General features: G+C 42.3%; 1 protein-coding gene across 4 annotated transcripts in view; it reads left to right on the top strand.

The window, feature by feature from the left end:
* The first annotated feature begins 3,718 nt into the window (after positions 1 to 3,718).
* Positions 3,719 to 24,966, top strand: part of TAF4B (TATA-box binding protein associated factor 4b) — a 72,556-nt gene continuing 51,308 nt past the window's right edge. For 2 of the 4 annotated variants that reach the window (XM_051775169.1, XM_051775178.1), the window contains exons 1-5: positions 4,290 to 4,760; positions 18,457 to 18,605; positions 19,264 to 19,371; positions 23,606 to 23,773; positions 23,881 to 24,003. In XM_051775169.1, coding sequence (XP_051631129.1) covers positions 4,472 to 4,760; positions 18,457 to 18,605; positions 19,264 to 19,371; positions 23,606 to 23,773; positions 23,881 to 24,003 — 837 coding nt within the window. In that variant the 5' untranslated portion in view covers positions 4,290 to 4,471. Of the gene's footprint in view, positions 3,836 to 4,289; positions 4,761 to 17,412; positions 17,678 to 18,456; positions 18,606 to 19,263; positions 19,372 to 23,605; positions 23,774 to 23,880; positions 24,004 to 24,966 lie in introns of those variants that run through there. The other 2 variants (XM_051775186.1, XM_051775193.1) reach the window with 2 other exon arrangements.

Genomic DNA, 24,966 nt, shown 5'->3' on the forward strand with positions numbered 1-24,966 from the left:
CGCACTTGTAACAAACGTGGGTAGAGCCCTTCCCCAAATCTTCATTAGTAAAGCCTAGCCATGATATGTGGCACTTAGGAACATGGTTTAGTGATGGACTTGGCAGTGCAGGGTTAGTGGTTGGGCTTGATGATCTTGGAGGTCTTTTACAAACTAAATGATTCTATTATTCTGTGAAGTAGCTTGGGGTTTCCCAAACCAGCAGGCACTGCAGCTGCACAGCCAGACAGGGTTTCCTCTTCTGGGACTTCACATGCCTCTCGGTAAGGCTCCATGTTCATTTAGCTCTCTTGCTATTAGTAGCTCAGTATAGCTTAAAACAGTATAAAAGTATATATATTTTGTTGTACCTTCCTATTGTACTTTTAAATGTTTTATAAGGTTTTAAAGCCGTAGGGTATTGTACCTCACGGAACAGAGTTTGACATATAAATCCGTGTAATGTTTGGTTTGGCATTTGTGACCTGAACATCCCAAAAAAAGAGGCACCTCCATAAAAGATCATGAGTCAAGACAGAAAAAACAGAGCAGACTGTAATGCTGACTATAAACAAAAAAAAGTAAATCTGCTTAAATTGCAACTATAATATTGGTGTGGTTAGTGCTGATATTAAATGCGATTTCACTTGGTTGTTTTCATTAGTAAATAAATTCCCATTTGTAACTGTATTCCCATTACTTAGTCTTTTCATTATATATGCTATATATTCAGCTAACTCATTCTCACTTTTTTTAAATTAAATTTTCTATTCTCTGATTTTTACAGCTCTTATCTATAGTATCTCATTTCTTTCAGCATCTTCAGCATCTTTTCCTGAACAGCTAGCATTCTTTGTTACTTAACTTGTTTCATGTCAAGTTTTTAATTTTTCCCATTTAAATTAACTATTTTAACTAATGAGATTAAATTTTCACATCTATTTCTGCCCTTCATGTTGCTGTTACATGGTTAAGTTAATTCCATAGTGCTGCCAAGTTTCTAGCACTTAGGAAAAGCTTAAGGCAAATATTGCAAGTTTCTCATTCCAGCTAATTTGCTTGTTACATTTAATTGATGATTTATCAATTTAAGAGAAAATAAAACTTTTGTAAAAAGGATCACTGACAGATTAAAAACCCTGAAGCATCTTAGATTGATTTTATAGGGTTATAGTAGACTGAAACCAGTGTTGGATGTGAAACTGACTTAAGATCTAAGGACTTGAAAAAGGTCTGTCTTCAGAAGAGATAAGGCCTCCTGCCTGAACAGAAATTTTGGAGAGTGGGGAGGTGGTTTGTATTTTAAATATGCTATTTGAAAGCCTCCAGAAAGCTTAAAACAGCAGAAACAGATTCAGTGTGCACTATATAAGTCTCAACTCTTGGAAATGGGTTATGCAGACCAAACTATGGGCAATATATATATATGTAACCTAATAACTCTTGGGAAGGAAATCTGAACTGTTGGTTGCAGTAATGCTTTCTTATGCCTGGAAGGTAAAGAAGGTACTTCTACATGAGTGTCAGATGAGCCCGTTCATGGGTTATTTGAAGTGGTAAAAAAGGTCAGTTTGCCAAGGCTGGGTGTTCATGGAGTGAACAGCTGGGTGTATCTTCAGCTGACTTTGAAAAGCAGTTACCGTGTTTGGCAGTATCCCCTGGGGTAAAAAAGGTGTAGACAAGAATGATGTCTTAATTCAGAGTTTTTCAATGCATGGGATGTTCTGGTGGTCACAGTCACCCAAGAGAACAAAGATTTTAGAAAAGAAACAAAACTCCAGGTAATGACAAAAGTAAGTTTCCTTACATCTGCTGTAACCCCTTCAGTTATGAAAAATAGCTTTGAAATTCCAAATTCTTTGGTCCTTGTTATTCTGAATCACTTTCTGCATTTCTCTTAACTTTGTTAATGAAGACTGCATACTGGGCTTCAATGATAACGTACTTTTCCAGTGTGGAAAAAGAACCCTTCCTTTTATTTGCTGTGCAGTTTCATAGAATAATGGGTACCTCTGCTTTGTTTGGACACTTATGGCACTTTTTTTTTTAAAAGATACATGTATTTGTAAATCTGGGCTTTGTTCACTGGGCTATGGGGGCTTTTTTCTTCTTTGTTATAATTGTGCTATGCCTTTTCTTGTATTTCAGATTGCTTCCTTTGCTCCTTGCTTCATATATTTTTTTCTCTCACTATACTGGTTTTCCTACTTCCTCTTTTTACATTCTTCTCTGCCTTGCAGCTTTAGTGCATACACTTCTGTCATCTTCAGCTGTTTCTTTTTGTCTCTTTCAGATATGCTTTTACTCCCGAGCATTTGCATGGGGGTGTCAGAGACTCCCTCAGAAGCTGAATGGCCCCAAGAAGATAAAAGCTGTCTCTTAAACTCCGCTCTTCCTGAAGTGCAAGAACAGCAGATATCGTGCCTTCCCTTGCACCCTCCTCCTTCTGCCATCAGTCACTGTTGGTCTCCACTAGAACTGAAGTTTCCCCATCTCCTGGTCTCTGAGCATCATTTGGCATGTGGGAGGTAACTTGCTGTACCCTGGTTGTTACATTGTGTGTGTAAAACAGCTTCATATACGTAAGAAATGATGTAATTTGGTGAGACTTGGCAGAGCTCTGAAGGGTACAGAGGCTGCCTCCCTCCTGTCTTTATCACCTCCTCTTCCACCATCTTCCTAGCTTGCTCTGATACTTGGAAACTATAACCATTGCTTTTGTCACTTCTTTGAGATTTTGGGCTGATTTGTTCTGGAATAGGATAGACATGGTGAGAGTTGAGATAAGGCGAGAGTTGCGGTGATGAGGGAGAGGGGTTGCTGTGTGAGAGAGCAAATACTGTGTTTCAGAGACAGAGTCTGTTTGTCCCTGGCACCATTAAGGCCCTTAGCCACCTAGTCCATGCAACAGATCCCCATGCCTGTTATTACCTGTACTAATGGAGTTTGGGAGGGTACAGCTACCTGTGTTGTGACCACCCTGGAAATTAAGCTATGGCCATGTGCTTCTGGTTCTCATCTCATGCAATTTCTGTTCTGTAGTTGTTTCTATTGCTGCCGATAGTGATTTAAAGCAGTAACACTGTAAAATCAAGAAAGGTTGTTACTGGAAATGGTCAAAAAGAGGCTCCTGCAATCTGAAAAACCTATAAGCAGCAGTGCATGGAAATCTCTATCAGGGCATAAAAAGAGCTGTATAATTTTTTGCATTCTGTTCACATTTTACATGATTTTCAATGTATCAAGTATTAGAATTTGTCTGTCTTTTTACCTGAAAAACACAGTTGCAAGGGAAGTTTAATAGATGAGTGATTATTTTTTCTCTCCTAATATTTTGTTGGACTTTATGCTTTTTGTACCACATTAATGAACCATACAGCAGGCCTTGGATTTTTAATTGCTTATGCAGTGTTCAATTTGGGCAGATATAAGCCATATCCCTTCAGCATTATGGGTAAAGTCAAGCACGTGCATAAACGAAATTCACAATCTATTGAAATGTAGCCCAGACACAGCTATGACACACTGAAGGTCATGCACACATTCCCATCACACGAGCAAAAACTTTCAGTTATACTCTGAAATTCGTTTTTACAGCTGTGTTGTACGCATCCTGTCACGAATAGCCTTGCTTTACAGGGGGAGCGAGTTGCACGTCCCCGCTCAGCCTTTCTTCAAGCCCAGCCCCGGGCGTGAAGGTCAAGTGAGACAACTTTGTCCCCTTCACCCTTCCAGGTCCGCGCCGCTTTCGCCTTCTCGGCCTGTCAGCAAGTTCGTATCGTGCCATAGGGAACTCCTACACTTGCCGGGGTTCCCTTTGTTTCGAATGGAAACCCCAAGGCCACCTGCAGCCCAGGTACAGCCGGGGGTGGTCTGGCGCAGGTAGGCGGGCCGAAGGATGGCACGGCGGGAAGCGCAGCACCCAGCCCCGTTCGCTCCCAGCTCCGCGGCTCTGCCGCGCTCACCCCGCGTTGCCCACCCTGCGTTACCCACCCGGGGCTCCGGGCGCGCCCTCTCGGCCCCCCAGCCCCGCCCGCCGAGGGGTCTCTCCGCTGCCGCCAACTTTCACCCGGCGGGGCGCGGGACTCCGCACGGCCCCGTACACACTGCGGGCGGGCGGCTTCAGAGGGCGGCGAAGCCGGGCTCGGCTTGGCTCGGTTGGGCTGGGCTGGGCTGGGCTAGGCTGGGCTGGGCTAGGCTGGGGCGGGCGCCGCCGCAGTAGGGCGCGCTGGCGGCGTGGGACCGCCCTCCGCCCGTCCTCCCCTCCCTCCCATCCTCCCCTCCCTCCCTCCCGCCGCCGGCAGGGGAGGCCGGGCCGGCCGGGCCCACGTGCGCGGTGCCCGGGAGCCGCAGGAGCGGCGCTGCCATGTGTTTCCCTGGGCGCGCCGGCGGCCGGGGCAGCGCCTGAGCGCCCCCCGCCCGCAATGCTGCGGGGCGCCGCGGGGCTCTGCGCGACGCGGCCGCCCGCTGGCCCCTCGCCTTCTCCTCCTCCATGAGCACCTCGGCGGCGGCGGCCCCCGTCAGGCTGATGCCCGGCGGACACCCGGAGCAGGCGGCCGCCTGCGCCCCCGCCGCGGGCTCGGCGGCCGAGCGGGGCAGCCCCGCCGCCAAGGTGCCCGGCGCACCCGCGCCCGCCGCCGCTCCGCCGCCGCGCCCCGCGCCCTCACCCGCGGGGTCCCCGGTGCCGCAGGCGGCCGCTCCCGGGGTCCCGCGGCCGGTGGCGCTCAAGGGTCCGCCCACGGCCACCCTCCAGTTGCCGGCCAACTTGCAGCTGCCCCCAGGTGAGTGATCCCTAGCGGGCTGCCCCGGTTGCGGGCATGGTACCGTGTCGCCGCTTCCCTGGGATGTCGCGGTCCTTGCTGTCGCGGAGCGGGTCGGCAGGACAGGTATCCCGCCGCCCTGCCCTTGCTGCTGGGGACGAGGCGTGGCGAAGGACGGGCCGGGCGGCGGGGGATGGTGGTGGTGGTGGTAAAGGTGTGTGTTGCGCAGGTTGGTTTGCTGCCCCAAACTTCTGGGAACCGGGATGTGTGTCTGTCTTGCAGGGCATTGGGAATGTGAGTGTGTTCAGTCAGTTAGCACTGGGGATGCTTACAGCCTATCTGGAGGATGGATCTGGAAGTCTCTGGATTCAGGCAACTTCTTACTTTGCTGGATAGCAGGAGGAGCAGAAGGAATATAACCCAAAACACAGTGGCCGGGTTACCATAATATGTGACTTGAAAACGACTGATGGAGGCTTTCGTAGAACTTGGATGAAGGGGTATCCGAGGAGGGGTGTGTGAGCGGGGATTGGCGACTGCAGAGCGAGTCCCGTAACTTACCGTGCGGTAAGACTGCCCGCGCTCCCGGGCAGTCCCACAGGAATTCTTTTCACTGGCACAACCAGGCCGATAGACCGTCAGTGAAACAGAATATTGCCGTGCCTAAGGAGGGCACTGCTGAAAGTTCATTACGTGTTGCTCCTTGAAACGCTTTTTTTTGCGTAAAAGCTATGTGGAAAACGAAGAGTTCAGAGAGGTCCCGCGCTTCTTATAGCGGCAACGAAAATATTAATGGAGGAATTGCATAGTGCTGATAAAGACAGCTTAATTGGATAGCAGCAGAGGGTTAGCCAGGGCTCCTACCTGCGCTTTCTCTCAAGAGGAAGAAAATGCTGTTGGTTCTGAACTTCCCGCTCTTCCCTGTCGGGCTACATTTAAATGCTTTTTAAAAAAGAAAGCGACTTTGGTTCAACTGGTTTTGATCTTGCTCTGTTGAGACCCCAAGATATGTAATGACTTTATTTCTATTTGGTGCTGTAATTATTTCCTGCCAGGACAGTTCTGTTGTTGGAGCATCTGTTGCAATTACTTTCAGGTCGGATGTTGCAGAAAAGGATGACTGGTTTTACAGTAATTCCTGTGCTAGTAGTGCATATTTGGGTTTTTTTTCTCTTTCTTTCTTCTTTTTTTTTTTTTTTAATTGCAATGTCTTTACCAAAGACATGCACTTCCCAAGGATATGTATAATGCTGATGTAATTTTAAAAAGTTGTCTTTAGTCAGTAAGTTTCACTGTAGATTTCCCAGCACTCAGATGATGCTATAATGTCTGGGTAGTCAGCAGTCAAGGATGAGTCTAAATCTTTCCTCTGAAATGAACCATGATGGAAATATATTAACTTCTTGTAGCAGGAGGCCCCAGGTATTCCGGTTTTGTATCTAATATTTTTGCTTTTGGGAATGTATTGGCATTCAGTGAAACACCTTTCTATGAAGGTGAATGCTCGTGCAAATACCTACAGTTGGGGAACTACAAGTTGGCAAAACTTATGTTTTCTTCGTAGTGGGCTGGCTATACATCAAGGTATACTGTTGAATGTCATCTGACTTGTATTGTGGCAGTAGGCAGATGTAACAAAACTAGCATTACCCTTCAGTTGCATCAGCTTGTTTTCCTTGCTCCTGGGACAATGCAGCCTTTGTACTGGAAGTTCAGAGGTGCTGGTACTGTGCAGCATTGTAAATTAAAAGTAACAGTATGGATTTTAGTGCTTCAGAAGAAACTAGAAGTTGTCAGATTTCAAATGGATCAATGTTTCATGGAAACTTGCCTAAATAATTGTTGTGAGGATGATATAAAAATGCATTCTGGCTTGAGTAAATGTTAGTATTTTACCTCTATCTTCTATGTGGATTCAATTTTTAATTAATAATAAAAAATGCAAGATGAATAGCATTAAACCTGCAAGTGTTAGTTTAACATGATTAAAAAAAGAAGGTGGAATAAACAACCAAATTCTTAGGCTTGAAAAGTTTGTATTTCAAATAAACTGCCTAATCTAACCATGCAGGATAAAATACAGAAGGGAGAATGCGCTTGGCTTTAAAATGACGGCATTCAACTTTTGTGGCATCTGCTAAGAAAAATGCATACAGAAAACATCCTTCCCTTGAGTTTCAAAGGAAGATGTTTGAGCTGTCTTGTTCTGAGGACAGCACTGCCCTTACTGGTCATCCTGAATTACTCGTGAACTGCTTTCCTCCTGGAGCATGTATTGCTCCTGTGCTTCTACAGCACTGCAGTCTGGGGAAGGAAGGGCACCAGTGGAGCTGTGTTTGCCCCTGTGGCTTGGAGGGCAGTGGAGGTTCATGAAAGTCATGGATTTATGCTGTACTTTCTCTTCCATTTCTTCCTCCCCTTTCCTCTTGCTCAGAATAAAGCCAGGAGGTGGGAAAGGCAGATGACCAGGTATGACTCCTTGTGTCTCTGAGCACAGATTGCTCTTTTTACCTGCTTACCTAGGAAAGATTACTGGGCTTTGCAAGTTATCCAGGTCTCACAGGACCCAGACTTACTCATGAGTAACAAGGGGTTTTCATCACCCTCCTATGTATTCCTCTGCAAAGTGCTGTCAGACCAGTCCTGCTGGTACTCAAGGCCATCCTCCTGCACCAGTCCATCCTTGGCTTGTGGCTGACCACCTCTGGGGGTTTTAATATGCAGTAGTACTCCAGCTAGGGACTGTGTCCTTCATGTACCGTCAGCCAGGGAGAGTCTGACCTGAGTGCTTGCTTGTGGTATTTTGACCTTACATACTATCAGCTGTTAGACTAAATGTTTGGGCTATCTCCTCCCCAATGGAGGGAATTTGTATGATCCACCAAAGGGATCCTTCCTCAGTTGCCCTCTTTGGTGACAAGAACATGTTATCAGCATTTCAGAAGGCTTTGTGTGTGGCAGTCTGTGGGACTGGCAGGGAACAGACCAGCATGACCAGTGCAGTTGCTGTCTCTGTCCTGAGCTCTGCTCGTTGTGTGGTCTGTGCTGATGCTTATGAACCTGCAAATGTCTCCTGTCATGGACCATCTGCTTATCCAGAAACTGCGTCCTTGGTTAACGTGAGCTTAATGTTGCGGGGGGGGGGGGGGGGGGGGGGGGAGGGGGGGAGGGGTGAAGTGGATGGGCTGTACTACTAACAGGAGGAAATAATTTACTTGGGAAGGGGAAGGAGTGACAAGGGCTATGTCAAACGTCCGTAGTTCACCTTTGGGCCCTGTACCACTTTGGAGAAGTGAAGGGTGGAAAAAGAGCATAGAAACAGCAAAAAGAATGTTAATGTTTTTCCTTGGTTTCCTTGTTTACTTTTCTTGAACTTAGGTTTTTATCACTTTTCTGTCTGTACTTGTGGCTTTCATTCAATCCCTGCCCCTGGAATGCTCATAACAGGCAGGTGTTGAAAGGACAATTAATAAATATATCCACTTCTCTTCTGGTAGGATGAAAAAATACAAAACTGAACCAGAGATGCCAGGGATCCTCCATTGTTACCTTGGATCTGCTTCCAGCAGGGAAGCTCTTCAAAAAGCTCATCTCATGCCACTGCCGCTGGTTACAGGGATGGCAGCAGCTGCCATCAGCTGTCTCTGGTGTGTGTATTTCTGTTTTATGCTTTCCATTATTGCTAACACCAGTGGGCCTGAGCAAGTATGGTGTCAGCAAAGAGAAGTCCCCCCGAGTCTGCTGTAATTTGCATGAGTAATCTGGTGCAAGGCATGGTCTCTGTAAGTTTCGTTTGTACCTGACTGAGGAGGGAATGGCAGCAGGTACAGCTTCTTTGTTTCTCTTTGCAGCTCAGTCGTCTTCAGTTGGATGTTTTACCTTGTCCCTGGCAGGTTTTCCACTCCCTACAGCTTATCTAGGCTGATAGTGGGTAGGTGTTCAGAAAGCACAACCACTGTTTGTGGGAGGTGGTTGGAGCTGTGTGGCAAAAGGCAGTCAGTCAGCATGTGGACTCCTGTGGCTGGGAAGGAGAGAGCTGATGTGGGTATTCCAAAACTGCTGTGGGGTGGTATGGAGCCTGGTCTTGTTGGGTTTCTCTTGACTGGATATAGAAACTAAGGTAACCTGAAGAGGTAAGGGCAGATAAACATCTGGATGCTTCTGCCTTCCGCTTTTGAAGTTGACCTAATAGCTTTCAAGTAAAGTGCTAAGAATCTCCCTCTTCATGTTCTAGTTGGTTGTTTCTCAGTGGTAAAACCACACCAAGAATTTGTTATTTTCATATTTATGCTTTATTTTAGAATTGGAGGAAACCCTGAATTTGAAATACTTCTTAATTTAAATTATACTTGGGTAGGAGTAGGCTATCTAATGATTTCTTGTTTCAACGGGACAAAAACCCCTAGAAACTCCTTTGAAGTCTGCAGGCTTTAGATGTTGATAATCCCATGAAGTCTGAGTGTAGTATTTGTGCTGTAGGATGATCAGTAGGCGCTAAATAATACATTATTGTAACCTTTTGTATCTCAATAGTGTCCTTTAGCAGGTTTCTTGGGATGGATTCTTTGCAAACTTCTTTCTTTGCATCAGGTGACACCAGTCAACTTTTTTTCGTTCTGAGGAAGGGTCAGCAAAGCTTTGACAGGCTTGAAGAACTAAGTCAAATATAAAAAACAGTGGCTTCTGCTGTAACCAGTAGAAATTTTGGCTGCTCTGTAGGACTTGATTTTGCTTTCAGGACTGAATGTGACTAGCAAAACAATGCCTTCATATCATTAAATGCACAACCGTGTTGGAATTAAGATTTAAATCTTGGCAGAAGATATAAAACTAATGTCTAGATTTATGGTTTTCATGCACACAGAAAAGTAGATGCATTCTGAATACTGAAGCATGGAAATATGATGCTCAGTAAAATTAATGCTAAAGGCTGTTCAGATTTTACAATCAGTTGGAGTGTATTGCAAAGAATTACAGCTACAGTTTGGTGAATGGTAAACTTTTTTTAAGCCTTAGAAGAGAGAGAATGTGAGCCTAACTTCTGTTGCTTTTGCAGTATTTAAAGGACCCTTTGGCTTTTAGCAGTAAAAATAGCATCATCCACACACAAGTGACGGCTGGAAGAAACACTAATTATGTTTTGGTATTCTTTCACCAAAGCTACTGACTAAACTAGGTAAGCTTGTGTGTTATTATTTTGAGTAGTTGCTGTACCAGATTTTTTTAAGGTTATTTTAGAGATCCAGGTATTTGTCATGCCATGTGATAGGAATCTGTGCTGTGTTTAGTGGGTAGGACTGTAAACGATAGTTGTATATGCGAGTTGTGCTGTAAGTTGCAAAGCTTCTGATAACTATCAAAGATAAATAATTAGTACTGCCCTAATCACTTATGCAAAACCGAAAGGTAAATACTTTTTTTTTGAATTCTTTTTGCATGAAGCTATTTCTCTGAAAACTGATGATGCCAGAAGGAAAGCAAGTACAATTTGCAAAATGGAAGAGGTCACAATAGACATTTTTAATTGTCAGGATTAAGGTCTGTTCTGCCATCTGGGTCACGTTTCGAACAAAGTCCACTAACAGATCTTTTCCACTACTGTCTTGAGGTAATACTATCTGATTGCAACTGAAGCAGGCTAAAAATGGCAGCAGGCAGAAGATACATTTTGCTAATGAGCAAATCTGGAGTCTGTTAAGGCTGGAGAAGTGGTGGAGCTCAGTGATCTTGTGGTGTAAGACCAGTCAGATGATATGATGACATTTCATTGATTTTCTTAGCTTGTGCTTGCAGACTAGTGCACACTTCCAGTTTGGTGGAGGCAGAGAAGATGCTTTCGTTAGTACTGGCTGCTCCTAGGAGTTGCCTGGGAAAGCAGATTTCCTTCTGTAGATGTCCAGGCTAGATTAAGAAGTGGGTGAAACAGCATGCCCTGGTTGGTACAACACCTGAAGACTTTTGCTTGCAGCTTGCCCAGTGGCAGAGGACATGTAGTTCCAGTGGAGCTCTCAGAGCCATATCCAGCTGACTGGTGGTGTATTACCGGGCAGTCTGCTTGGAGCAGCCAGTGCTGTGTGTTGAAGAGGGTAAATGTGGTCAGAACACCTTTATATATGGCTTTCATACTAGGCACTCAACAAATACCCACGGTTTTGCTGACGGTTTCCACAGTATCTGTGTAGACAGAAGTTAATGCTTCCGTGAAGGTTTTGATGTCCTCTACAGTAAGATTTGTTTGCTCCATCACACTTAAAACAAGGTGGTAATCAGTGTTAAAATTCAGTGTTGAGCCCTTGATTGTAAGTGAAAATCCATCCAACAGAGGAGTGAATTTGCACTTTTAGAAGAAGTTAACTTTAAGAAGTTGGAATTCAACTTTCTGCTGATCCCCAAGTGAGCAACAGGGAAACAAGTGTGCCATTGCAAAATTAGTATGGATTAACTGCCTTGATTCTCCTCTTATTTAAAGGAGACAGATATTTTAAGGGGGGGTGATCTTGTCCTTTATTAGAACTCTATCAAGACACCAGTCCTTGGTATTCAGATGTTTTTATCATCACTTAGTTTAAAGTTAAGATTTGTAGTTCAACACTTCAGCTTCAGATTTCGCTGTAACAGCTTCATGGCTGTTCTAGAAGTGCAGGGTATTGGCATTTCTGGTCCTTAGAAAGCTGTATATTGTATTCACTCCAGTGAATACTAGGAGTACACAGGAGGGTGTGGTGTAGAGACTCAATGCTGTTTTCAGTGCAGTAGGAGTTGTCTTGAGAGTAAGGAAGTGTCATTTTGGCTCCTTTGAGGAACTCTTTCACTGCCATCAGCTGAGTCTTCTGCAAATACTTGAAGCTCCTGCATGAGGTAATTTGGGTCCCAGAGAACTGTTAAGTCAGATCATCTTATCCATAGACAATCCTAGAACTGTCTGATTAATGAGATAGGAAAGCAACCAAGCCTCAAGGAGCAAAGTTGCAAACCACAAAGATGAGATGGGGAAATGCTGATGGGAAATGATCCCAATTGCTGAAAGACATGGCCCAAGGACAAGAGCTAGATGTTCTCACGATATCAAATAAGACTTGTCTTACGCAGCATTGGCTGGGAATCCCATATGCCTGCACACAATAAAACCAGCAACTCTTGGGATTCAAGCGTAATAAATACATTGTGAATTCAAATAGAAACAGTAGTGCCATCTTTTAACAGTGCCCAAACCTGTTGGTTATTTTCATCCCCTCCAAGAATCAGTGCAATGTCCTAATCTCTGATTTTCTTTAAAGGGTTGGTGTGGACATCTGTTGCTTGTTGTAAATAAAAGGTATAGTACCTTGCAACTGGTATGGTTATATTTTTGCTTAAGAGTTCTACTATAACTGAAAAATTGCATGAATATCAATGTATTCTCAAGGAAAGAAGCTCAACTGTCTTTGCAGTCGAGGAGAACTCTTAACTCTGAAATGTGGACCTATATTCTGTGAAAAAGCATCAGCACCGATTGCTAGTCCATTAAACAGAGATATCTGTCTGGGCACCAAAATCCATTGATGAACAGAGATATCCACCTGGGCACCAAAATGCATTGATGAGCAACTAGCCTCCAACAGCTTGGATAAGACTTACTGATTGAGTATTGTGTGAAATTTAGCTTCAGATTTTTGCATTTTTAGCATTTTGTGTCTAGTTCCTGGAGAAAGGGAGGGAGACAGGATGTTGTTTATACTCATCAGACAAAGGTATGTGGTGTCCATTATTCCAGGCTGTTTGAAACAATAGGATATCAGAGTCTGCTCCATCCTGCCTAGGAGAGATATCATCATCCTTTTCCTGGCTCCCTATGCTTCAAAAGGCTGTGTCTGTACTGGGTGTCTCAGGAGCTGGTGCCTGCTCTTAGCAGAGAACCTTGCCAGAAAAAGGTTGGAGTTCCTGGAGGCAGCAGCCTTTTCTGGGACTGTAAGCCCCTCTGTTAGTGTGACAGAGCTGTGAGTATGTGATGGTGGTTTAAAAAACTGCTCACAGCAACCCAGGCCATCTGGGAAACACTAATGCTAGTGAAACAGTGCTGTCAACTGGACAGTGATGTCTCTGAGGGAAGCTAGTCACTGGCTTTGAAAAGGTGAGATGTCAGACATCAGCCTTAAAAGTTGTAGGCCACAGTCTACAGGAATCTGCAGTGCAGCATTTGTGCAGTTGGCAAAGATGCAATTAACATTCATTGAAGAACTTATGGGTATAATATTGTATGGTATTTTATTTAGACTGTGTTCTGTTGTAGCATGAAAGTATATTGAGATTACACCCTTTGAACTTTTCTCCTGACCTGGAAATTAATGATTTCCATATATGTGAGCAAAACAAAGTGTCTTTCATTGGAACTCAAAATCGGGCATCTCACTGTGACTCTGCAATATCTACATGCCAATCACTGGTCCTGAGCTGTCACTGTAAAGACCCCTTAGTTTAGAAGTTTCCTTGGAATGGAGGGTAAGAACACAGTGATTTCTGGGATATGTACTTACTTAGTGAAACAAAATGTGAATGGCATTAATTGTTTGAGGGCCTGGATATGTGATGAATGATTCTGGTTGCTGCAGCAGCGGTGTTGATTATGGGTTGATTGTTGCTGAATTTCTCTCGTGTCAACTGAAATTGACTTCCAAAGGTTGGGATGATTTGTTGTATGGAGTAAAATGCTTTGTGAGTGTAGTGCAGATACTGAACAACTCGACCCATATGGTATAGATGAGCCTTCTGCCTTGTTTATCTGGGAAATCTAAGAGCAATCACAGATGTTATTCCAAGAAAAGCCTCAAACAGATAATCTTTGTGACTTCACAGAAGACCTGTTGTCTGAAGTCAGTTGTATTTGAGAATAGAAGTTAGAGCTCATCATTGGAAGCCTTTGGTGAGGTAACCTTGTGTGGCTGCTAGATCTTTGTTGTAGCTTCATTCCTAAAACAGTGAAAAGCACAACTACATGTTGCCTCTAGATTGGGCTGTTGTCTTTGTTTCTTCATCTCTACTACAGACATTTGCAGTGATGTCTAGGAAAACTCAAGTACATGGGGGATAAGTAGTTCTCCTGCGTGCAGTACAGACCATCTGAAAACATTACAGTCCCAACATATTAGAAGGGTTGTGTAAGTCATAGGTTATGTAAAAGTTGTCACCATCTTTCACAGTATTTCATTAATTGTTCCTGCTTCTTCAGCAGTCTTTTACAGCTAGTCTGCAACATAATGCACCTTGATACAATCCCTGCCAGAACAGTCTATGTCTCTAATAATGTCTGGGTTTGGTCTTAGTCCCATAGTATGTTTTTATAACCTTTAAGTGACCTGCTCTGTGGGGCTCAAATGGAGTTGAAGAGGAAAAAAACTGCATTTTTTTCTAAAGGATGGCTTTAGAGAGAAAAAGTATTTTCAAAGCTGTTGCATAGGTTAGTAGTGTATGGCCTTTTATTTTCCAAATTTTGAGTAATCCTAGTCGGTCTAAGAAACTTAAAACTAATATTCCTTTTTTGTTGCCATTTAGTATCCTGCTAAAACATCCCCTTTAAAGCTTGGTCTTACCTTGTAATAACTGCCTTAAAAGCTATCCCTTTGTTTTGAGTAGCTCAGTGAAACAATGGGATTTGTTTAGGAACAGAGAGCACTGACACATTCCTGTTGTTTTAAAACATTTTTGTTGTTCACTTACTGATTTGGGACCTGAAAGTCTCATTTAGTCTTGTTTTTATAATTGATGGTAAAATGTAGGTTGGCAACATACCTGATGCAGGCACTCCTTGTTTTGAAATAAGCTAAATTTACCCTTCTTTGAAAGCAGTTTTTGTAACTTGTGTTTTCTCAAATGAGTTTGGTCTAATTGTGGTTAGTTCTTACTTGTGTTTTATTTTAGGAGCAAGAGACTTCTTTTCATTTCCTCGTGTTGTTCCCCAGCCAGCAGTTCCCAAGAGCTGTTGTGTTGAGCAGTTGCATTAGAAACCACGTAATCAAAGTGGTGGCTTAACTTGAAACTTCAGTTTCATGTGTAACAGCATAAGGTGTATCTCCGCTGGAGCACAAATGCTGGATGGTTCATCTCAGGAAATTTCTTCTGGATGAAGTTCCCCTTCAGAAATGGCCTCGGGATTGCCTTATGTGGTGGAAGTTGCCTTTATGGTGGAATGCTTTTAGCAAACATCGGTGTTCAGTGCTGCTGGATGAAGGCCTGAGCTTCAGCTGGCAGCACAGCTTTGTGTTAACAACATTGTGGTTTCCTTAACACTTATTCCCTGAAATACAGTGAAGCCCATGCAGGTGGCATTACCTACAGTGGCATAAACAGATCTCTGTCACTATCCCGTAGCACCTTGTTCATGCCTCTGGTGAATTTTTACTGCTCTCTTGTTACAATGCAGAGGTATCTGGAAGCTGCTCCTCCTTCTAACCTGTGTTTCTTGGTTTCTGGGTTGGATGCTAAACCAAGTTCAGAAAAGGCTGTATTTCCTTGACTGGTGCTGTTGGGACAGTTTAAAGCTGAGGTATCTCAGGTTTGAGCAACAAATGGAATTTTGTTAGGATGCCTGTGATTTTCCATTTTCTCACAATGCTGGCATGTCTGTTCTGGGTGGTGGCTGGCTGAGCTTTGCAGGAGTGATGCCAGGCACTCCTAGAGGCAGGGTTCCTGCAGCCCCTCTTTCAGGAGAAGGCAGATCACTGAGCAGAAAAGGTGTGGATCTCAATGAGACCTCTTCAAGGTAAGAAGGTATATCATGGCTCCTTCTGTGTAGGAAACTGAGCTGAGTTTTGGTTGTCAGGTCCTTCCACTCCAGCCTTGTCACAGGATTGCAGCTGAAGGAAGGTGTGCAGGAAACAAACGGTTGAAATAGATGATTCTATTTTAACTGCCTTCTCTGTCAACCAGGAAAAACAAATAACTTTCCAAAGGAAAATTATTAACAAGACAGGCAGAATATAAGGGGACAAAAGTCTCAATTTGTTGTAAATAGGACTCTTTGTTAATCTGCAAGAGACACCTGAGTCCTCCGGCCAAAGCATGTGAGAAATAATCCCTGATGGTAACTGGTCACTTGACTTTGAAAATAGGAACAGATTTGTAGCCCCAAAGGCACTGTGCCTTTCTCTTACTACCCAAATGCTTCAATGCTGAGGAAGTCCTTCCTCTTCTCTGACACAACTCCAGTAAAACTATCAAACATTCTTGGAAGTGTCGCCCAAAACTGGGCACCTGCAGTGTAACGAGAATGCCTTATTGCTGTTCAGTTACTACTGCTGGTGCTGATATTTTGTTCGGAGATTGCAGATATCTTTTCTGGTTTTACATGTCCTGCTGAGAGGTGTTAGCTGAAATGTCATGTTTCAGCCTTTCAGAGGTTGGTTGTTGTGTGTTGTCCCATTCCTCCCCCACCCTGCCCATTTTACTGTGGAGTTGCAGTGACTGCAAGAACTGAACTGTTTTCGCACTGTTTGTTAACATTTGCCTTCTAGTGAATGTGAAAACAGCTCTTGATAAGAAATACTATCTTTCCCCCCCACTGAGCGAAGAATGTGGATTCTTGCACTTACCTTCATTTCTGATAGTAGCATCTTGGAAGCTTGCACGAGTCTGTTTGTGTGACCTTTGTATTGCGAATCTCAAGGTTACCATCACCTACTGTTCCCCCATTTCACACTTGAGTAGCTGTATGTAGTGTATGAGCCTTTGGGTATTGGTTTTGAGTGCCATGGAACCTTTTCTTCTGGCAGAAGGTATCTCCTATGTCTCCTCTTGGTGTCTGTGCTATTGACTGCAGTATTGGGTTGTTGCTTTTGTTTCTAGGCAGGATGGGAATATCAAAACATTGGGGGCATTTTTAAGTTGTGTAAAGGTATAAGCAAATTGCGACAATCACTGTCTAAATAAGATGGTATGAAAATAAAATAAGAAATCTAATATGTTTTCTGTAATTCCAGGTATTCATTGATTAAATTAAATTATCCATCTGTACCTAAATATAATTCTAGTCTTCAGTGGAGGAGGAGAAAGCTGAGTTGTCAGACAGAGTAACAGTATTTTTCTGAATATGCAACTGTGTTGTGCAGCTGCCCCATTTAGTAAAGGCTGCTTGAGAAAGGACGGAATCGTCTAGATGCTTCTCTTGCAGTTCTTAATGTGTGCTATGTGAATGGAAATATGTTGATGTTAAGAATTTTATACCAAGTTTTGTGTTGCCTTGCAATATTCTCTTATGCTTTTAAATGTGGAGGATGAAAACCTGTTACTAAGCATGTGGTTAATAGCTTGATCTTTGTTTTTTAAAAAAAAAAACCCAAACCAACAAAACTCAAGTCGTGGAGCTTGTACCTTTTTCTGTTAAACTCACTTAGACAGAAGCAGTGTTTTAGGCTGTATTGTATGGCAGTATTTTGACAGCTTTCAGACTAACCAGGTAAAAAGACTGTTTCATTGATGAGATCTTGTTTTACACTAAGAAAGATCATAAGTGTTCATAGATCTGGGGTTTTTCAGATATTGGATAACTTGCAAGAAAGTTTAATGCATTCAAAAAATGTTAAGGTGCTCTTATTTGCATGTCTGGCATTCTCCCATACCTTCCCCTGTTCTTTTATTCAAAAGGCCTTTGTTAAGTGAGGGTGTTTGAGATGACGGGTTTTCAGTGGTGGACTTTGCTGGAGCCGCTGTTGGAGGTGCAGCTGCTGTTGGAGGTGAAACACCAGCAAAGGTAGGGGTCTCTACAGCTCCCTTGAAGGATCTGAAGCTGTTTAGACCAGGTATCCAAATGGCATTTTGTATTTGTGACTGTGATGAAACCTCTGAATTTTCCAGAGCTGAGCCCTGAGGGGCCTGGGAAGGAGACATTGGTTTGGAGCTGAATGGTTTCCAAATGCAGGGAATATGGGACTCTGTATGGCTTGTGACTGATACTGATTCCCCTTAAGGTGATTTTCATTCAGTTTTAATACAAATACGCATTGCTGTTTAATGGTTTGTCGTTACTGCTGATGGGGTAGGAGAAACATAGTAGGTAAGACTTTTTTTCTTTCCCACTGGAATCTCCCAATTTGTAAACTGCATTGATAAAACCATGCATTTTAATGCTTTTGGACAGACTGTTGACAGAGGGACAGCTTCAAATATCTGATGGCCTTGGCTTTCATGTGAGACCACTGCCCTCTGACTGAGGGGAGTGGTCTTCATACAGGCAGGTGAACTGGTACTAATCAGGCTTCAGTCCCCATTGCAGTTTTCTCTAAACCGTATATTCACGTCTAACTATGTGCCTAAATGTTCAGAAACAAGAGGCAACCAAGTGTGATAGTGGTGATTAATTTTGCAGGTTGAAGAGCTGCTTGAAGTTACTGTCAAAGTAATCCCAGAGTGTGTGTAGAGGGTGTGTCTGTCTTTTAAATATCCAAAATATCTTTTTGACTCAAATGATGAACTGCTTCACAGTTTGCATTTTGTATGCATGTAGTGCTTCAATGTGGCCATGTACTTAAATCTTTCTCTTGAATTTTCTCTTGAATTTAGGAATTCTATCATAAGATGCAGAGTAAAGCTGATGTGCACTTAGTTCTTATATTTCTTGGCAGCTGTTCCTTGGAGTAAGAAACTAAATATTACATTATCAGTGTGGTCTAGTTATTTCTTCCACAGAAATAGAGGGAAGCCGTAACATAACTTAATTTCTAAAAGTTTGAATGTTTTTCTTCAACAGGAACTGTTCTTATCAGAAGCAGTAGTGGCCACCTAATGCTAGTATCTCAACAAGCAATAGCACGAGCACAGAACCAGTCACAAAATAACACAAATGTGAGACCATCTGTGCCAACCAGCACTCCTGCAATCAGAATATGTGCTGTACAGGTAACTTCCCTCATAACTTTAATTTGACGTAGCTGTATGTTATGTGGTTATAACAGGGTTTGCAAATAAGTCATGGAGGGTTAAATAAGTGTTTGAACGCTTTCTGAACAGCGTGATGGTGTTTGGTTTTGCACCCACAAACATCACTGTATGCTTTGCTTTCTCAGTTTGGAAAAACTGCTGTCTGTTACATGTGGTAAAGCTCAAATTAATGAATTCCTCTCTGATGATGACGATGTAAATAGTTTAAGAAAAAAAATGCCAACCATCTGTGAAGCTGAGGACCTTTCCTGTTCCTCGTTCCCTGAGCTCTGCTGGCTTTTTGCTTCTGTCTCTTGTAATGTGATCAGCATGCAAGAATAAGGAAATACATAAAAGTAACGATTTACGTATTTATTTAACCATTTTATTCTGATTGCGTGTTGTCTCTTAAATGTCTCTGATCTGTTACTGAATATTAAACTGGTAGACAAATAGCTTTGTTGAGCAGCATTTAAACTATATGGACTATGTGAATGATGCCTACATTGTTACTTTAAGAGTATGTGTCTTGGTTTGTATCTGACCACCCCAACTTCAGTGTCTGTTTTGTGATTGACTTGTCTGACAACTGTTCTCTGCCCATGTATAATTATTTTTTATTTTTATTTTTTTCAAGAACTCTGGCACCCAGTTAGTAAAAAAAGTAGCAGCTTCTCCTGTGAAAACATTATCTCAAACAACAAATACTGTGGTTTCTACTGCTCAGCCACCTGCTGTAATACGGGTAGGTTGCAGGCTTTATAGTATGGTAGAATAAGAATAAGTGACAGAAAAAAATGGAGAAAATATTGATGCATTCCTGTTATTTCTAACTATAATCTTTTTTTTAGTAAGCTTAGTAACCTTTGTACTCGCAATAAATTATTTCCTGAATATATTTTTAAATGCATAATTTGATTAGGCTTCTGTCGATGTGTGTCAGATAATCTTATCTGTGCTACAGTAGAAAGCAATGAATAAATGAACAATGAATAAAATAAATAGTTCAGAGGGCCATTTCCAGTGCTTTGGCACTCTGTGACAGAGCTCCTTCGATCACTTGCTGAATCTTTTCTGGGAGATGAGACTTCCTAATGTTTTACTGTTGGGATTCCCTGATTCCTTAGGTGGGGGAAAAGGTATAACTTACCTTAGATGATGTTGAGGGGAAAATGAGCTGTCTGTGCCAGTCAAACTGGTTTTCATGTGCATGATTTTTTTCCTCATTAAAAAGTGAAGGAAAGTTGTAGTCAAGACCTATTCTTTGAGTATGGCAGATGGGTTCCACAGGTACAACTGTAAATAGACAGTGGTTGGAAATGCCTCATTATTTTTAGGTAGTGTTTTTTTCTAATTTCCTAAGTCTTATTTTGCCTTTTCCAGAGAAAAATGTTGTAGGACTCTTCTGAAGAGACTCTTATGACCTGTAGAGTATAAGAATTTTTGTAGATATGGTTCATCTGTTTTTGGGGACCACAGACTTCTGAATAAGCTTTGGTGAAAAGAAAGCTTCTTTTTTTCTGTGAATAACATGTTCTATTCTCCTCGTAGTCTGGAGGAGAAATCATGAAGAAGTCTGGCTTGTACATATATTTTGTGAACAAGAGTTTGAAGGAGACTGGGCTGTAGCAGTTGACCAAACACTCAGTAAAAGAGCAGGATCAGTCATTGAAAAAGCATGCTGGATATATGTTCTTGACCATGAGGATGTTTGAAGAATTGGGGGATATGTTCACTGTTAGTGGTAACTAACAGTCTCCCTTACAAGCTTGTCCTCCTGCTGTTCTTCTGTATCAGCAATTGAAAACTACTCACCCACTCTGTCTGTGATCTTTTTCTGCTTCCCTCTCACTACAGATGGATAATGTTGGGGCTAAAGTGGAAAACCCAGAGGCCACTCTAAATACATTTTCTATTTTGCTGAGAATGGAAACAACATATGCTTTTTGTCTAAGAACAGTAATGAATATTCCTTACATTTATTTTGGAATGCTAGCTCGTAAACCATGTGTTTGTGACCTCTGTGTAGAGATCTTTAGGATATAAAAACAATAGTTATCTACTATACTAACTACCCTTGCGCTGGGGAGAAGAAATGAAGGTCATCCATCATCTGATGGATGAAGTTGCCTCCATCCTCACACTCTCATGTGGATAAACATTGAGATTCATCATGCTATTAACTTTTCCTTTTTTAACTTACGTCTGCCTTTGGCTTGGTTCTTTTAGCTCAGTTTTGATGTAATCGACTTGAGTTCTTCTGAGATATTTAGAGACATAGGTATGGAGTATTTTTTGTAAGCTTTTTCTTTTTTTCTTGTTGTAGAAACTTGAACACTTGTTCAGCTGTAGGGCTGGATTTAAACAGCAAGAATGATGACTCTAGGAAAAATTAATAGCACTGTTTTGTTTGGAGCGGCTTCCTTGGAACCCTTCTGTTTTGCAGAGGATTACAAAGCCCTCTGTACAAGTTCCTTGTACAGTGAAGACTAAAGAGATGCAAGATGGATACATCCTGCCATCACATGGTCACTGTGCTCCTCACCCTGGAGTGGACAAGAGAAGAGTGCTGACAAGGGAGTCTGTGCATAAAGTTGATGGAATCATTTGGGGAAAGGAAGGCAGAGCCCTTGGGTCTGATTTCCTTGGCAGCAATTCATTTATCAACCTTGAAAGACCTTGACAGCTTTTTGAGGTCACGGGAGAGGAGTGTTGGTGTGGAATTATGATGTCATCACAGAAAGTGGGAGACAGTGGAGAGGAAATAATTCGGGGTTTGGTTGTGTATCTTCTATCTTGTGCGAAATACAACTTGGAACACTACTATCTGCAAGACTCTCTAATTACTGACTCCAAGATTATTCTCCTCATCTACAAAAATATTTCCATTTTTGACATTCCTAGATGTTTGAGTTCTGAGGTTAGACAAAATACCTGCCTGCACATTTTTATTTTTTAACTGTTTTCCAGATGGGGTAACGAAGCTGCAAAGTGTCTAATTAGCATCATGCTGGGGCACTTTCATTTAGATGCAGAGCACTTCTTCTCTTGAAATGACTTCAAAATATGCAGGATTGATGCCATTTTTTGTGGCGACTGTTTCTGTGTTGTTCAAAGTGAGAATGAGAATTGTCAGTAGTGAAAAAGGTTGACAGCAGATGACAGAAGTTAATTCCCACATATTCGTTTTCCTGGGAAAAGGGTCCAGCAGACTTCCTGTTGTTCTCTCCCTCAGCTGATAAAATGCTGTTCTGGTCTTGATGTGTAAGCACGCTGGAATTTGCAAGAGATCAGCTCCTGTTTTCAACTTTTAAAAGCCCAGGGCATTGCAACTTGGCAGATAAGCACTATGTCCCCATCCATCCTCCTTCTGCCCATCTGTTTGTGGGATTCTTGTGCCCAGTTTGCCTCCCTGTGGTCTTAGAGCTGTTGAGCCTCATCCTTGGAAGAGGCAGTGGTGGTGGCAAAGATCCTGCAGAGAGCTATTAAAGTGTTACCAACAGTGGGAGCCTAAGCTGGAAAGCTTTTTGGTAGCTGCCTGCTGCTTTCATGTCAAACTGGCAGCAACTTTAGGAAGAGGGGAGGACACCCACTCATGAAAAGAAAATTATAAATATGTGAAAAAGTGCCAGTGTTTTGCTTTAGCTTTAAGTGTTTGTTCGTAAATTTTCCCTATCCTTGAAAGACTTAAAAGTCCTTTGATAATCTACATGAAGTCTGTCTAACTCTTGATTAGTTTTGTTTTATCCATGGTAGGGTAAATTAGACTCCTGTCTTACTGTATTATAATTAATGCAATTAATAAGTATTAATTGCGATTGTTGGACTGGAGTGTTTAAATGTGTTAAGAGTTAGTGAAAGCAACTGTATTGTGCAGACCTGAACCTAAAATATGGGCTACAAAACCAGACTTTCCCTTCCTCTTGAGATGCTTGGAGGAAAAATTACATCGAAGTTTAGGTTTCAAATGTTTACCTGGTACTCTTGCTCTTCTATGACCTGCATGTTCACTCTGGCTTTTCAGTTTTTAAGTTGAGAAATCAAAAGTAGTGGTTTTTATAGAGGCAAAGTCTTTTATTTGTATTGTATTCTGTTTTATCAAATGAACTGTGGTGGGATTTTTCAGTATGGTCTGTTTCTTTTCTTTAAAATCTGAAGTAGAAATACTTCAGTTTAGTAGATTTTCATTTGGAAACTGATTTTGCCTGGTTTGCAAAGGAGGGAGGTATTTTTTTCTAAACCTTAATTACTCTCCTGTTGCTGGAGCTTCTGAGTCTGTTGCTAAATTGTAATGAGATTTTAAAAAGAGGTCTCAAAATAACTGAATTTTGTGTGAGTTTCTGTAAGGGCAGAGGAGAAAGAGATCCAAATTGCTGCCCACAAGGAAAAGGCGGGAAGAACTTGTTAGGTCCATTTGCTGAGCTGGCTGCTTCTACTGGCGCCTGCATCCTTCCAAAGTGGACAGACATGATGTCTTCTCCCTAGTCTGTGTGTGATAGGAAGAGCAAGGGATGTCGCAATTGGGAGAGGAGCTTCACGGCAAGAACCGAAGATAAATAATCACTTAACATTGTGTTTGTCTTTGGAATAGTACCACTTGGCTTAGCATTGTCCAGGATTCATTAGTCTTAGACAGCAGAAGCCTGGCAAAGTTAATATATTGCTTTCTTAAAGACAACTATACCTTTCTCTCTTCTTTCAGAGTTGCAGGCAGTGCTTTCAGTCTGGACACGCCTTTGTAATTTCTTCTCCTCGCCTTTGATTTATAAACAGAATTATGGCTGTGAGGGTTCTGTCACTTACTGTATTTAATAGAGCCCGTCCAAGCAAATGAATCTAAACTCTAAAAACAAAGAGAAAATCGTTTATTTATATCTTAAATGGTAGTGTGGAGGGAGGTTGCTACCTTACATGCTAGCCGAATCCAGTATGTTTGTCACGTTTTTCTTTGGTTAAAAAGTGTTAATTTTTCTCTTCAGCCAACAGCTGCAACACCTAATGTTGCTACAGTTACTGCTGTAAAGCCTTCGAGTACTGGAACACCTGTAAAACTTCCAGTTACAGGACCACCTGCACAAGCTATCTCCCAAAAGGCAGTCTCTGTGAAAGCAGAGGGCACAACAGTAGCACAGACCAGCGCTTCTACAGTAAGGAAAAAAAAATGTTTTTAATTAAAAATTAACATTCTGTATGTTCATCAGAGGTTGGAGAGACAGTACAACATCTAACAGTCTTCTCTTTATTTCCACACTAGGAGATGCTAGAGAATGTGAAGAAATGCAAGAATTTTCTTGCTACGCTAATAAAATTGGCATCTAGTGGACCTCAAGCCCCTGAGATGGGGCAGAATGTGAAGAATCTGGTGCAAAATCTATTGGTGAGACTTTTTTAAAAACAAAGTCTGCATCATTTGCATATGGATTTTGACATTTGCTTTGTCACAGTTTTGTTCCTTGTCTGTTTTTTTTTAAACAGCTAAAGAGATGGATTTGTGACTGAGTACCTCTGACCCCCCTCTAAGTCTTATGTGATAACTCTGACTGAATCCCATGCTGTGTTATTTTCCCCCTCACATTTGTTTCATTTTATACAGGTATCTGACAGCAGGAAGTGTTAGCACAGCTTCTGCATCTGAACTGCATTGTTTTCATGTTAGTGTTGTTTTGAGTTCTCAGTAGCAAAAAATATCACTGTGTAGGTTGTAGTTCAGTGCTGAGTCCATACTACTGCTTTACTACAAGACAGAACTGACTTACAAATTGATAGTAAAGCTCCAGTGGAACAAGCATGACATTATCAATGTCTTTAAACAGTGGGATGGAGAAAACAATGTGGTGTCTGCCAGCCACTCTTTCCTTGCATGTGACTTCTATGTGCTGCTCGGGGCTGTACCCCAGCACAGCTAGGCTTTCTTGGTAACGTTTTCTCCTGCCACTTCTTGTCATGGCATTTGACCACTGCTGCTGCTTTGTTGTTCCACCATAGCAGAAGGCTGTGTGCTGGTAGAGGAGGATGGCTTCGCTAGTGGTACTAAAGGACTTTTCAGTCTAGAAGAGTGTGGTGTAGAGAGGAGTAATTTCAGAGAGCAGACTGTTTGAAGGTGCAGCCTTGCAAAAATTTAATTCCTCTGCCTCTCTGTCCCTGCTGGACTATACACCTCTTTTTTTTTCTTTTTCTTTCTTTTTCTCTTGAAAGCAGTTGTTGCCGGAGACTAATACATTGTTAACTGTGCACTTGTTTGGTTTTTATAGTATTTGAAAATCTGCCATTCAGTATGTACAAAATAAATCAATATATTGTATGCAGGAATGAGTAAATGGTGGCTGTGAAATAAAATGGT

The sequence above is a fragment of the Manacus candei genome, unplaced genomic scaffold, assembly GCF_025592945.1.
Source record: "Manacus candei isolate 608988 ecotype Guabito, Panama unplaced genomic scaffold, ASM2559294v1 h1tg000008l, whole genome shotgun sequence".
NCBI classification, from domain to species: domain Eukaryota; kingdom Metazoa; phylum Chordata; class Aves; order Passeriformes; family Pipridae; genus Manacus; species Manacus candei.